The sequence below is a fragment of the Cyanistes caeruleus genome, chromosome 11 (genome assembly GCF_971803275.1).
Source record: "Cyanistes caeruleus chromosome 11, bCyaCae1.hap1.1, whole genome shotgun sequence".
In the NCBI taxonomy this organism is placed as follows: Eukaryota; Metazoa; Chordata; class Aves; order Passeriformes; family Paridae; genus Cyanistes; species Cyanistes caeruleus.
In genome coordinates this window covers 12,403,456-12,418,348 of record NC_141711.1, presented here as the reverse complement: position 1 = coordinate 12,418,348, position 14,893 = coordinate 12,403,456, and the positions used below count along the sequence as shown (strand labels likewise).

The 14,893-nt window shown below is 39.4% G+C and overlaps 3 protein-coding genes across 4 annotated transcripts in view; 1 reads left to right on the top strand and 2 right to left on the bottom strand.

The window, feature by feature from the left end:
- IL17RD (interleukin 17 receptor D) overlaps window positions 1-2,127 on the bottom strand; it is a 60,792-nt gene extending 58,665 nt beyond the window's left edge. The window contains exons 1-2 of the mRNA XM_086846805.1: window positions 1,738-2,127; window positions 75-236 (exon numbers count right to left, since the gene is read on the bottom strand). The gene's annotated coding sequence lies outside the window, so the exon portion shown is untranslated. The remainder of the gene's footprint in view (window positions 1-74; window positions 237-1,737) is intronic.
- Window positions 1-2,131, bottom strand: part of HESX1 (HESX homeobox 1) — a 40,837-nt gene extending 38,706 nt beyond the window's left edge. The window contains exons 1-2 of the mRNA XM_086846814.1: window positions 1,738-2,131; window positions 75-236 (exon numbers count right to left, since the gene is read on the bottom strand). The gene's annotated coding sequence lies outside the window, so the exon portion shown is untranslated. The remainder of the gene's footprint in view (window positions 1-74; window positions 237-1,737) is intronic.
- Window positions 2,132-2,270: 139 nt separating this feature from the next.
- Window positions 2,271-14,893, top strand: part of APPL1 (adaptor protein, phosphotyrosine interacting with PH domain and leucine zipper 1) — a 26,038-nt gene continuing 13,415 nt past the window's right edge. For both annotated transcript variants that reach the window (XR_015275136.1, XM_086846782.1), the window contains exons 1-11: window positions 2,271-2,419; window positions 6,633-6,731; window positions 7,244-7,303; window positions 8,008-8,079; window positions 8,852-8,939; window positions 10,501-10,542; window positions 11,335-11,393; window positions 11,855-12,001; window positions 13,414-13,496; window positions 13,598-13,756; window positions 14,497-14,685. Coding sequence is in view for 1 of the 2 variants with exons in the window: in XM_086846782.1 (XP_086702908.1) it covers window positions 2,366-2,419; window positions 6,633-6,731; window positions 7,244-7,303; window positions 8,008-8,079; window positions 8,852-8,939; window positions 10,501-10,542; window positions 11,335-11,393; window positions 11,855-12,001; window positions 13,414-13,496; window positions 13,598-13,756; window positions 14,497-14,685 (1,052 nt within the window). In the remaining variant the exon portion in view is untranslated. The remainder of the gene's footprint in view (window positions 2,420-6,632; window positions 6,732-7,243; window positions 7,304-8,007; window positions 8,080-8,851; window positions 8,940-10,500; window positions 10,543-11,334; window positions 11,394-11,854; window positions 12,002-13,413; window positions 13,497-13,597; window positions 13,757-14,496; window positions 14,686-14,893) is intronic.

Genomic DNA, 14,893 nt, shown 5'->3' with positions numbered 1-14,893 from the left:
AATCCAAGGTTGCCACTAGTAAAAGTAGGAGAAACAGTGTGTTAAAAAGTGGGAAGACTGCAAATAAAGCCTACCTTATCCACACAGCTACTTTCACCCTCCAACAGAGGCAAAATGTTCTCTCCATAAGGGCACACATCTGGAATCCTCTAAAGATCTGTTCACTGCCTCTTCTCCCTGTTGACAATGTGCCAAGTGCTAGTTCCCCAAATTTTTAAGGCCTCTCAGTAGATATTCTGCAGCAAGAACAGCAACAAGAAAACAAAACAAATAAAATTCAACTCCCTCAAAAAACCCCAAACCAAAAAAAAAAAAATCTCAAATTTTTTTGCCCCACAAATGACAAAGCCCAAACAACAGAAAAACCCTCACACACTAACAAAAGGTCTACGATGCTGAAAACAGTGTAACACTAAAACCACACTTTGAGGATGCAGAGGGATTCTTCAATTCATTGCTATCACATTTGTTGCAGTCAAATTTGTAGCTCAAGTAAAACTTTTGGATACCACTTACAGCTGTAAATACACAAAGCTAACTAAACTAAATTCACTTAAAGTTACTACTTTCCTGAATTCCACTGGGAAAATTATCTTACAGTACAAAACAGAATAATTTCTTACAGGAGACTGCTGTAAAACTTGGCCACAAGTTAACTGTCTCAAAACCAGAAAGTAAATATATTTATAAGTCATGAACCAAAGTTAATGTTCTGTTCCATGGTTGCAGATACAAGATTTAATCTTTAAAACACCTTGTAAGAAAACCCTCAATTAATACCCTTATTGACAGGGGAAGGGAGAGGTGCTGTGACTTGCTTCAGTCAGGTGCGTGAGTCACCAGCTGAGCTGCTAAATTAATTGACTGAGCATAGTATTAACTTGGAAATTTCTTCACTACTCCCTACAGGGAAAAACAAAACAACACAATAGCAAAAAAACAAAACCAAACAAACAAAAAACACCCACCAAAAAACACAAACCAACAAACAAAAAAAACCCATCTCAAAAATCTCTAATTGTTTGCAATTTAACACATCAGCCCTGTTCTTTATCTACTTTTAAAAGTAAATCATAACCTGATACAACATAAAGAATGGTCTCCATAGCAAGACTGCACAATCATGCATCATTTGCTCTGATGAATGACTTCATGTACTTTCTAATCTGGTCTTAGACCTGGTCCCAAAAAGGCAAAACCAAAAAGGGAACAGCCTTTTTCTTTTTTCCCCCAGCTATCATCAAGTCTTCCAAGTCTTGCTCTCTAAAACTACCAGAAAGGAAGTTGTAGCCAGGTGGGCTCAGTCTCTTCTCCCAGGTAACAAGTGACAGAACCAGAGGAAACAGCCTCAAGCTGTGCCAGGAAAGGTTTAGACTGGATATTGGAAGAAGTTTCCTCATGGGCAGGGTAGTCAGGCACTGAAAATCACCATCACTGGAAGTGTTCAGATGTGAGGATGTGGGACTTGGGCACATGGTTTAGTGGTGAACACGGGCTGCTGGATTAATGGTTGGACTCAATGACTTTAGAGGTCTTTTCTAACCTTATGGATTCTATAGTTGCAAGTAATTTCAGAGCTAAATCAGTTTGCAAGTCCAGCCAATGATCTTTTTTGATTCCAGTGAGCCCTCAGAGTAGTTTTAAGCATTTAGAATTTACTACCAACCTATAGCACTGCACTTATTCAGTTTAAGAGAGAAGAGATAGTACTTCCCAATAACTAATTAAGAATCTCACCTGCCTCAGCTTAAGGCCTCTTGACCTCTCACTACAAGCACAGCAGAAGTGGCTGGCCTTCACCTGGGGCCCATCCACATGGCAGGGATAAGAGGAGACTTCCCAAAAGGGATGCTCCAGATAACATGGCGAGAGTGCCAAAGAAGCTCCATAACCGCAGGGACAAAACAGGGCTCCCCAGCTGTGGAGCGGCCCACAAGGTAAGTCTGTGAGGAGACGACAACCTTCGGAGCACAGGCAGACAGGGCCGGGAGGACACTTTGCTTAACACCCATGACCTATACTGCCTGACAATCACTTCAGCGGGGACACAGCCCCGGCTGCCTCCGCTCCCCACAGGGAATCGCTCCCGGGACACCGTCAGAGCCTCCGCCCTAAGGGGCCGTGCGCGAGTGACCCCGCCCTCCGCCCCCGCTCTTGCGGGCGAACTGGCGGGCCCGCCAGCCAATGGGCAGCTTGACAGGGGTGCGGACGGGCCAATGGGCAGCCTGATAGGGGCGCGGACAGACCAATGGGGAAGCCGGGCGCGCGGGGGGAGGGACGTCCGGCGCGCGGCGGGCGGGGGTCGGTGCGGGTCAGGTCCGGCGCGGGGGGAACGGAGCCACGGGGGCTCAGCGCCGCTGCCGCCATGCCCGGCATCGACAAACTGCCCATCGAGGAGACGCTGGAGGACAGCCCGCAGGTGAGACAGGCCCGACGGAGGCCGTATCGGGCCCAGCCCCTGCTCCCCGGGCCCAGCGCTGTTTCCCTGTCGTTCCCGGCCCCGGGAGAGCCGCGGCGGTGGCCGTGAGGGAGGGGGACGCTGCCTGCATGGCCCCGCGGGGCTCCGACAGTCTCGGCTCGGGCTTTTCGCCCCGGCCGTGCCCTGCGAACGCCTGCCCGGAGCTCCGCGGCGCCGCTGCCCGCTGGCCCCGCCGCCGTTCCCGGGAGTGCAGCGGGCCGGGCGCGGGGCCGCCGCTCCGGGCCCGGGCGCTGCGGCAGCTCCGTCAGGGCAGCGCCGGCACCGGCTCCCTGATCCCCACCCCCGCCTTGCACCCGGGCTCGATTTTGGACACCTCGTGACCACAAAACCCACGTTGCCTTCTCAAAACGATTTTTCCGCTTTGTTTTTCACTGAGGTGCACTAAGGTTTAATAGACCCGTAAGAAAAGCAGGTAGTGGGTGAGGTTATCGCGGCGATGGTTAGTGCGGAGAGAAGGTGGGAAGCACATGGTGCCCGGAGGCCTCTCCTTGCTCCGATTCTTCTCTTGCGTTGCTGCTGCCTGATCTGTGTCAGCGATGCCCTGTAGTGCACTGGAGCTCCTTTCTAGAGTAGAAAATGCTTTACTCATTTGCTCTGGTTTCTCTTGCTGGCAGCAGCAACAGCAAGTCCTTGTACTGGGTTCCTTAGATGTGGGAAAAAAGTTTGCAGTGTATTTTTATTTGCGGCAGCCTTTTGAATTAAGATCCTTGTTCTGATGCGTGGTTTAGGCAGTGAGCAGGATGTCCTATATTGCAATGCTGTAAGTACATAAGCATGTGCACATAAGCAAGTGCACTAGTAATTTTAATTCCTTGATCATAGAAAGAGAAACTTTCACTTGTTAAAAAGGGAAATATAGACTCTAAAAAGATATTCTATATCAAGTGGAAGGGCGACTTAAAACAGGAATAGTTGATTTCATGAGGACAGAGCCCCAGATAGCTCAAATGCTAGATGTGAGGTGAGATGAGATCTGGCCTCTAATGTGGATTCTGGTCCAGGGGCCAAACCTGATGTCATCTCATGAGGAGGGAAAACTTTTGAAGGTCTTGTAATAATACTGATTTAAAAAAATAATCTCTTGAAGGTCTGTTCTTAGTATAATGAAGTCAGAACTATTCGTATTTATAGGAAAAGTCAAATGTAGCATGAACTTAGGAGCATCTGAGGACATTTGGGAAGCACATGAAAAAACGTTATTTATCGGAATGTAATTTTAATTCTAGAATCTTCCATGTGAGGTTTTTTCTGATACAGACAGGCCTGATGCTTTAGTAATTGAATTTGCCAATATTGTCTTCTGGTTTAGATGTAAAATGTACATCTTTCAGTCAATTCACTATTTTAGGTGAATTCTGGGAGCCAGGTCCTCTAGAAAGGACTCAGCTCCATTTTCTGTTCGGTTGGTCTATTTGTTACATTAGTTAATTTCTGTTACTTTGAAATCAGTGCAGTGGAAATGGAAACAAATGGTGCTTGAAGAAAGTGAAACCCTCTCTCTGGAGGGGTTGCCATGACTTCCATACATTTACGCTGGAATGTTGAAAAGCTCATCAGCCTGTGTTGTTTAGTGCTGGACTATGGCCTGGAGTTCGTGTTTCAGACACTGATTGTAATATATAAACGTCATATCAAACTTATTCTGTGTCTGAGGGAAGAAAGGGCTTTTCAAAAATGTCCAAACCCTTTCATTTCCTGTTGTCACATGACAAAAATCTAACCACTGTGCTTGTCAGGCCTAAACCAAACGCCAAGTTTACATGGTCTTTTGCTATGCAAATGAGAGCAATTATGTATTAACTTAGGACATTATTACACACATACTCGGTGTGTATTTAGAGAGAGTTTCTGCTCGAACTGATTTGCATTCCCAAAGCATTGCACAACAAAAAAGTCAGGAGACCATGGTAGAGCCGGCTCTGTCTCCTGTCACTTGCAGAGCCCTTCATCTGAAGGCATAGAAGGCTTAGCACTGACTTCTAAAGAGGGGGTTTCTTTGTGCAGCTTCTCCCTGGTCCTCTCCTGTTTGCCTGCTTACAAACACGGGTTAAAAGATTTCTAAAGAACATACAAAATGATGTAGATTTTTACTAGAAACATAAGTAAACAATTCCTCTAATGTTATGCTAAGCAGAAGACTGCCATAACTTGTTTACAGTTTCAGGTTAATTTCTTTCTATCAGTATCACATGATATTATTTTGATGGCTGGACATCAATAACTGACACTTTAAAAATAAAAATTTGGGGTTTTTTTCAATGTTCAGTTTTAATGAGTAAGCATAATCCAGAAACCTTATGTAATACTCCTTTAAAATTAGAAGCTCAGGTTTATCTATGTTCAGGTTTAAAGGTCGTGAGTATATAATTCAGTGGTTACAGTACCATGTTATTTTTTCTTTTGCAGTCTTTCATGTATGTCTGCTTTAATGGGAGAGTCAAGGCTGTTAGGATGACACATGTTGCCACACCTGGCAAAGATTTGAGTTGTCCTCCACCTCTTTCCACTTGATTTATAAACTAGAACCAGCATTAAAGCTATTTATTGTGTTGATTATGCTGTTTCATTATATTTTTTAATATTTAAATATCTTTTCGACATTATATAGAATGATAGTAGTTGTGATACAGCCAGGCATCTAATGCAACTTAGATTAAAGGACTTCATGTAAAAAGAATTGTCAAATAATATACTTTATTTGGGTTTAAGATGTAGTCTTTGATTATCATTAAAAGCAAAAGGTCAGAAATGGCTGAAAAAGACCTTCATGCTTCAAGGGGAGATGGACTAAAGACGTGAGTAATTTCAAGAAAGCCTAGGGAAGACTGAAAACTAGAATTTCCAATTTCAAGTGTTTAACAATCATAGTTTGGGAAGAAAAGCAGTTATGTGCTTATGATTCTTTCAATTTTCTGTCTGAATATTAATTCTAGTGCAAACCTAGAAACAAAGCACAGTCCTTTTGCTAAAACATTTCCTTTGTGGCTCTTGCATGTGCTGCTCCTGCTTCTACAGCCAAGCATCCCAACCAATGTTTTAAGACAAGCCAGTATATCCTGAACAGGGTTACTTGTACATCCTCTCCTTTTGCCCCTTTGGGATTGGAAGCCATTCAAAATCCTCATGGTGAGGAATAACCTTGCTTCCAAATGCAAAAAAGGATGCAAGAACATGCAGTCAGCATCTCATTTAAGCTTACAGGCAAATTACACCCGAGCAACCTGATTGCCTTGTTATAGAGTCAGTCATTTGGGCAGAAGGGAGAGCAGGGAATGTCAGTCACCCTGACTTATGCAAGGGTCTGGCAGCATTCTTCTGGCCAAAAGGGAGAGGTATGGCCTGTGACCTGAGTGGAAAAACTGGCTGGATAGTTGGGCTTACAAATGGAGGTGAGTGATTTAGTCTAATAGGTGGCTAGTGATAAAAGAGGTTGGCTTTTGAGGTGGATGCTGTTAGGCACCATCAGTGATGCAGGCAGTGCAGTTGGACACAGGAGCCATCAGGCTTGTAGGTGACACTAGCTGAGGAACAGACAGACTGACAAGCTGGGGTAAGGAGAGATCTTTTCACTCCCTTTCAGTGGTGAGAAACATTCATGTTGAGGACAATCAGGTACAGGTTGTATTGTTTGTTTTGGTTTGGTCTAGTTCCTCAACTTTTTGATCACAGAATTGATGGTTATTCCACAGGTAAATTATAGATCCAAGCACAACCAGCAACTGTCTGTGTTCAGGTTGGATAGTATGGGACAGTCACAGCCTTTATTTGGATCTCACTGTGGAGGAAATGTGTATACCTGGACAGCTGTTTAATACCAGTAATCTTTACCCTTTCTCCTTAGGGATGTACCATAGTGAGCCCAGTAGTTTCCCACAGTTTCAACATTTAACATTGTCCATCTCCCTTGGCCCTTTCCTTTCTGAAAATGTATTAAGCTGGAGAGAGGCTGACAGTAGGAGAAAGGCTGATCTTGGATATCTGTAAGATTCTTGGGCATGCAACATGTATCATTCCTTTAAATGTTATTGGAGGGTTTATAAAATTTTCAGTAATGAAACCTGAAATAATGCTATTTGTGTTGGAAATCCCATTATATTTTAATTTTTCTCTTCTAACTTGTCATGTTCATGTCTTGGTTCTTTGATTGCTACAGACCCGCTCTTTGCTGGGAGTATTTGAAGAAGATGCTGCTGCAATATCCAATTACATCAATCAGTTGTTTCAAGCCATGCACAGAATATATGATGCTCAGGTAGTGTTAATGAAATTCTTGAATGCATTATAAAGCTTTAGAACCACATTTCATGTTTCTTGCTTTTTTTTGACATTATGATGAACAATATGCTTTTCTTTAACTTCCATATGCTTTAAACATAGAAGTGAAGTAAAGTAAGAATTAGTTTTTATTTTTCTGTATGTTAGGGAGTGGTAAAGACTAAATTCTTGTAATTTTTCATGCAACAGAATTTCTTATAACAAATGAAATTATGTTCTCTGTTCTCCAAATAGCTTTAGCAATAGCAAATGTATTTCCCAAGTGTTTCTAAAATGTTTGTGTATAATAATATGTATCAAATTAGAGGTAATTTTTTTACCCACAGTATATTAATGTTTCACTCATCCAGAAATAACTCCACTTTGATGTCAGAAACATAATCCATTTTGTAAGTTTTTCTAAAAATTTGAGTTTGTGGCTATATTTTAAATTTAAATATATTTTAAACTTTTTATTGATTTTCATGTTTCCCTTTATTTTTTTATCAGAATGAATTAAGTGCAGCAACTCACCTGACTTCAAAGCTTCTGAAGGAATATGAGAAACAGGTACTGCTTAAATCATGTTGTCTGTGTGTGGTCAGGACTGTGTATTTTTGTAGTCTTTTATCTCCCAGAGCACAGTGTAGAATGTATTTAGGTTTGGTCCAGATAAAATGAACTGCTGTGGTTGGTGGTTCAAATCATTGCCAAAAGAATCTACTGTCTTAATTTTAGTTCTTCCAACTAAACCAGAATGAAGTTTCTCTTACCACGATGAATATTAATAACTTCTGAAGTATTTTACTTTTGGATTAGTTTTTTTAGAGAATTGCTTAGAATAGTTCTGTTTTGTTTTTACTTTATAAACCTTTTTACTCTTAAGTGCTGAAATAGTCACAAAGAGAAGAGACTGCATTGCAATCTCCAAATTACAACCATAATTTATTCTGCAAGCATAATTCCATCTCTGAAAGCACAGACTGCAGAATCCATATCCATCTTCTCTTGTTACCTGTACTATGGAGGGTTCTCTGTAGCTTTGCTTATGGGTCCCCTTTTCTGAGGTTAAAAATGTTAAAAACAAAAATTGGCTTCTTTTAAGAGGCTGCTACTCCCTATCCTCCTTTTCCACCTAATAAGGTGAACTGCTTCAGTGTATCTTAACTGTGCAATATTTTAAAATAATGGAGTACCTGATATAGAGATGATTCATCCAGTTTTGTGAATGGCAGAAAACACTGCAAACAACATAACTCTTTTTGCCTTTTCAGCGTTTTCCACTTGGGGGAGATGATGAAGTCATGACTTCAACTCTGCAGCAATTTGCAAAAGTGATTGATGAGGTAAGTGCTTTGCTAATGCTGTCAGACTTTAACTGCATAATTACTCTGTTTTAAGGCAGGAGATACAGAAATGGCATTCATTCATCAACAAGGTAACAATTAATTGTATATTGCAGCATCTATTTAAAGTTATGTAACCTTAAGATAAAGAATAAATTCAGCAAAATGAGGATACATTGCTGACAAAAAAATGTAGTTTAACTGCTAGAGATAGAGCCAAAACCATCACACAGTGTCAGTTAGCAACTATGTACCTGAGGGTATCTGTATTAACTGATTTCAGATACCTGACTGACAGATGACCCTCCTGCTGTCTCTCTTAGACACTGACTCATAGGACACACAGCTGAGCACCATTAAGAGCTGAATCAGGATTTTTGCTGTGATCCCTCTCCTCCTAAACAGCATTTTAGGAGGAGGATCACATTTTATTCTACCTCTATGAGGTGTGAAAGATGGGCTGTGATGTAGCTGGAGGGAAACTGAAGAAATAAACTGACTAGTCAAGATAAAAGCCAGAATGAGGCTGTTTTTGGACATGATCCAGTAACTTGGAAAAGTTCAGACAAAAACTAAACTCTAAAGGTTTTCCTATAAAAAGCTGATGATGACATCTGAACTCTAGAAAAAAGTAGCTGCAAAAAAAAAAAAACATGCAAAACTGTGTTTGAGTTGTACATGATGTCTTTGAGTGACATTGATGTCCACCTATTGTGATTTGATTTGGTGTCAGCACTGCTTTCCTAAGATTTTCTTCTTTTGTCTTTTTCAGCTCAGCTCTTGCCATGCAGTACTTTCAACTCAGCTTGCAGATGCAATGATGTTTCCTATTACCCAGTTTAAAGAAAGGGATCTAAAAGGTAGGGGACCAAATACTGTTTTTTATCAACAGCAGCAACAATAAAAACATGGCATTTAATCTTTTTAGCTCTTGTTTCACTAAATAGAATACACAAGTTATTTTTCAGCTCTCAAAAGTATGCATCTCCCCATTTAAAAAGAAAAGTAAGTTATTTCTATTTATGAGAGTATTACAGTTGAACTTAACATTGTTATTGTTTCAAAAAAAATATTACTTATATTAGAGAAGCACTTATCTTCTTTTCAAGATGAACAATTAGCAGCTACTCAGAAATGTTAGGAAAGAATAATTTTAAGGAAAGATTTGTGTATCTGATCATAATATCAATATAATTGCTGGACTAAGCTCATAAGGCAAAGTGCCAAAGCTGTAGTACTTACTATATTTAGATTCAGTAATGTGGTTGTTCAGCCCTGCTGGTAGCACTGGTGACTTCTTATGTGCAGACATAAGATGCTTCCAGTTTCTTATTTTTGTAATAATTGTATCGTGTGCCTGATTTAAAATAACATCTATGTGATGATAGATTTTACTCAAGATACTGGAGTGAACAGACTGCTGTGGCAAATGGACTTCCAAGTAGGAATTATAAGAGTTAAACCCCAAGTAACTTAAATATTCCTACTGTGAACCTTCTAGAGTGGGTATACTTAAGATATGAATATCTGAAGTCTAAATTGAAATAAAAATTACAAGTCTTCCATTAGTCTATTAACTCTTCATGAAGCTTGGAAAATATTTCTTTGGCAATAGTTCACAGCAAAATTATGGATTGAAAAGATTATGGTTTGTTTTATTTTTTGGGGCAAGGGATCATGACTATCCCAAGGCTGATATTACTTCTAAGGACCTGAAAAATCTCCTGTTAGTACTCACTGAAGAGGCATCCCTGAGGCAATAATCACAAGTTAAATTTTCCTTCTGAAAGATTTAGCCACCAGCTGGTGTAGTTTGTAATGACTCTTCACTTCTTTATGGGCTTCATAGGCACTTCCTGGACAGTTTTTTTGTATTTGCTTTACCATAAAGAAGAGCATGGCTGTCTGCTGGTTTGTATTGTAATATGGCACAAACCACAACCAAGATCAGAGCAGGTGTAAGGTACTGTGGTGTTTCCAGTTCCTGACACAGTGAGACAATAACCAGCTGGAACTCAGCTCATTTTAGCTAGGAGGAGTCCCAATGTGTTTTGGGCTTTGATATTACCCATCTACCATGCTTCCATTTCTCCAGCTCAAACCAGAGCCCAGACTGGAACTACAGGTGACACAGTTGTATTGATGATGAGTTTCAAAGACATTTGAAAATAAATTCCTTCTTACAGTATTACAGTACAGTGGTTTTTTTGGTTTTTTTTTAAGCACTGAAATGATCCTCAGGCCACTGGTAGGAGCAGACAGACTTGCCTGGCCATGTAATGCTTGTGCTGGTAGCTCAGGATGGTACAAGGTGTTACCTTCAACTGCTCAGCAGTGAAACATTACATGAGAAACTGTCATACGTGACTGTTACATTATTGACAACTTATTTAAATTGTGATGTGTTGTGGTTTTTTTTAGAGATATTAACTCTAAAAGAAGTTTTCCAAATTGCAAGTAATGGTAAGTGTAAAGTACTTAATCTTATCAGTATTACAAGACAACAGTATTATTGTAGATTATTATTTGTACTTAACTAGTGGAGTTAAGCCTGTAGGCTTAAAGTAACTAATTAAGGTGTAATTTTTCTGAGTGATGCTTAGGCACTCAGCTTTCCCCGGTTCACTTGTAAATCCCTGCTTTGTGTACTGAAGCGTTAAGGCAAATTGAAAGGGTTTTTTACAACATCTTAAGTGTATGTATGATTATTAAATAATGTAGGATTATGCCACCAAAATTTCAAAAAGAGTAAGGTGCTAGTTCGCTTCTTAAAGTCAGGACTTGGTCAATAAAAAATTTGCACACCTAAAATGAATTTCATAGTTCTCCCTATTTTCAGAAGTTATGTTTTTAGCTGCCTCTAATATATCCTTGTAGAGAACTTACTATTTAAATAAGATTCTACTTCTCTCAGTGAAAATTGTTTCATTGCTTTAGAAGCAAAAAAGATAATATAGTTTTTCATAATGTAAAGTTTCTCTACTTAATGGACAGTTCTTCTTTGAAAAATAGTGCATGTTTAGGAAACTTTGTGACAACTTGGTAACATTTGCATCTGGTTAGAATTTTTCTTCAGCCCAATTATTTGTTGCAGTGAAATGATTATAAACAGACAAGAACAATTCCTCAAGGTGTTAATATGCCAGAACTTTGCATTCAGCTGTCTGTGTAACATTTTGATATAAAAGGTTTTCTGCTCTGTTTTTAAGTCGTTAACTTTTGAAAATGATAATAAATTCTCTCTTGATTTCTTAGACCATGATGCTGCCATTACCAGATACAGCCGGTTGTCAAAAAGAAAGGAAAATGAAAAGGTTTGTAAAACAAAATCTTAATATAAAGATTTTCAGAGAAGAAATAATTTTCATTTTATATATATGTATGATGGAACACAGTGTATGGTAGATTCTGTGTGACATTTGATAGTTTATGCTTTAGCAGTCTAGATAGAAAAGCAGATTTCTCCAATACATGCCTGTCCTGTAACACTGACAATGCTTTAGGAATAATATTATGATACCATATTCAGTCTGTTTTTGTGAAGAAATAACCACACTTTCCAGGTAGAGAAGAATGCTGTATTTATTTTTCATGTATCTCATGTTTAAATTAGAGAAGCAGAATTGCAAAGTAAAACATGCAGCAGCTGGTGATAGAGGGTACAACATGACTGTGGGTTTTTCCATGCTGGCTATAAAGCTGACCAGAAGGCATGTGATCAATGCCAAGTCTTAAACATTCCTTCTTTTCCCTCCCCTTGTCTTTGTCTCTTCAGATCAAGGCTGAAGTTACAGAAGATGTATATACTTCAAGGAAAAAACAGCATCAGACTATGATGCATTATTTCTGTGCATTAAATACTCTCCAGTACAAAAAGAAAATTTCTCTTCTAGAGCCCTTGCTAGGATACATGCAAGCTCAGGTAATTTCATATTCTGAAAGCAGGAGGTCTGAAAGAAGATATAAAAGTACTTTATGAAGGTTGATGTAGTGAAACCCATTGCAAGCCCTCTTCTGCAGTCCAAGGATGGAAACAGAGAAAAATACCCCCCCATCCACATCTCTGAGCTGCCACAGCTGCTGCCCTGACTGTGCCATTAGTTATCACTGGTCATTGCCCACTCACTGCAGGAAGCTCTTCATGAGATGCCCTCACTGCCATCAGAGAGTCTTTTAGCAAAATCTGAGTGAAAATATAGCGGTTAATTTCCCCCCAAAACCCAGATGGCTGGATTTCATGTAATGCCTAGATTTTCACTTTTGGGCATTTGATTCCAGTAAATGGAAGAGCTGATTAGAGCTTTCATTCAAGTCCACATAGAAGTGAACCTTCTCAGTGAGTAACATGGAGACAGTTAAACCCATTCCTGTGGCACCTGTTCTGAAATGAGATAATCATCAAAAACTATATAACTACTGTTTTCAATCAAGGCTGTGAAAGAGCCAGAATGCTAAAAAACATTCTGGTTTGGTTTTGCTTAATATTAATAAGTTCATGATTGGTTTACTTGAGGATGGGTGCTACAGAAAATACAACTATGATAAAGTTACTTGGACAGACTTAATTTGCAATTTCGGAAGTATGTCATTAAGCATGGGCTTAATGGGTTTTTTTGCAAGTCAAGCTATCCAGCATCTGGCACTGCTACAGTGACCTGAGTAGAAATTAACTTCTGCACACTGTCTGAAAACTTTGGAAAGGCAAGAACTCTTGCTTTCTTTTGAAACTTTGCAGCTTGTATTTAAGAGCCAAGTTGTGCATGTTTAGTGTAGTAAAGTAGAGCAACCTGTTGCTTAGTGGAGCTTCTTGCTGAATCTAAGAAACGGAAGGGCAGGGCCACGTCCCAGGGCTTCCTGTTCTGAGAGTTCTCATGACTAACCTCAATTTAGCTGTGGCAGATTATCTGGCCCATTGTGGAGTACCCTGTGCTTAAAATACATATTGTTAGTTCTCTGTGGATGGCCCTGGACAAATACTCACAGTTTTTTTCTCTCCTGTGTGCCCCAAATAACCCCCCATAACAGAATGGTGGGCTTGAAAAAGGACAGAGAGACCTTGGGAGTTTTTCCAGGGCAGTTCCTGTGTGCTTCTGTGTTTCCTCCAGGCAGCTCTGTTCACATCCTTGTGACACAAATCCCAGTGCAGTGCCAGCAGCAGCCTTCACCTGCAGCCACAAACACACATTCTGCTGCTTTTAGTAAGAGGCTTTGGTGGGAATGAGGATGAAAAGAGATTTCTCTGAGAAAATTCAAACTCCTATGACTTCATCTGTTAATTGTTAGTGTAGTTTTATTAATGTCTAAATTCTCCCTTTTCCTCTTTTTTTTTAAAAGATAAGCTTTTTTAAAATGGGTTCAGAAAATCTTACTGAGCAATTGGAAGAATTTTTGACCAATATTGGCACGAGTGTACAGAAGTAAGTTGGCTTTGTTGAACTTTGAACTTGAATCAGTATTATTTTTTCTGTTTCTATTTAGTAAGAAATTATCTTCGTTAATAACACATTTTTTATCTTAGTGTTCGCAGAGAAATGGATTGTGAAGTAGAAAACATGCAACAAACTATAGAGGATTTGGAAGTAGCCAGTGATCCACTCTATTTGCCTGATCCTGATCCTATTAAATTTCCTGCTCATAGGAATCTAACACGGAAAGCTGGCTATCTCAATGCAAGAAAGTAAGAGTAACTTATTATTTTAAAATTCCAGAGTATATTTAATTTTGGGAAAGGGAAGTTAGAGAAGCCAGTTTTTTAAATGTTAGCTATGCTGATTTTATAAATTTAGTTCAATAAGTCACGTAATAGCTATTCTGTTTCTTTCTTTGGACTTCACCTAATTAGTGTTAAATCCATTGTTACACTGACAATGTCATTCAGGTGCAAAGTATAATTGTCCTGATTTTAGTCTAATTTTGCCTGAATTTTCACAGTTAAAAAATGGGTTTGAGAGTGTAATTTTTCTGCATCCTAACTGGGAAGTAACAAGATTCCATCTATGAGGATTGTTCTGGAAGTGTCTGTTAAAGCTTTGGGATTCAAGTTACTAATAAAACATAATAATTTTGATCTAAACAAGGCAAAATATCTGTTAACCAAAATACCCTTGTAAGGAACTTCTGGATTCCATGCAGCAGTGGCTTGTGCACAGGAAGGAGCTGTGCATCCAAGGAAGTCCAACAGCTGTTTGTCAGAGCTATTAATAATAAATTGTAACATTTAGATTCTTTTACTGTAATTTATAAGCTCCAAGGAATTAAAAAAAAAAAAAAAAAAAAGCTGATTACTTTTACAACAGTTAAAGTAAAATACTGAATGAGGCATGAATTTCTGTATTAGAACACAATTGCAGCAGCTGATATTATAGAGTGTCTGAGCAAAAAAGAGAGGCTAATTGAGGATTTCTTTTTATCTTTTAGTAAGACAGGGCTGGTGTCTTCCAGTTGGGAGAGGCAGTTTTACTTCACTCAAGGTGGAAATCTGATGAGCCAGGCAAGAGGTGATGTGGCTGGGGGACTTGTCATGGACATAGACAATTGCTCTGTGATGGCTGTGGACTGTGAGGACAGACGGTACTGTTTTCAGATAACATCTTTTGATGGCAAAAAGTGAGTGGTCTTATATTGCTGTTTCCTGTTAGAAATAGTAGACTCACAAACTGGGAAAAGAAAGATGGTCTGCCTTTGGCCAGATGTTAGCTTGATCTGTTTTGTGGATATTTAGAAGCAAAATCTGGGATATCCTTTTAATTGTGTAATGTCTGGATTTTTGTTCATAAACTATAATGTAGCTGAGTAGTATTTCATAATAAGATTA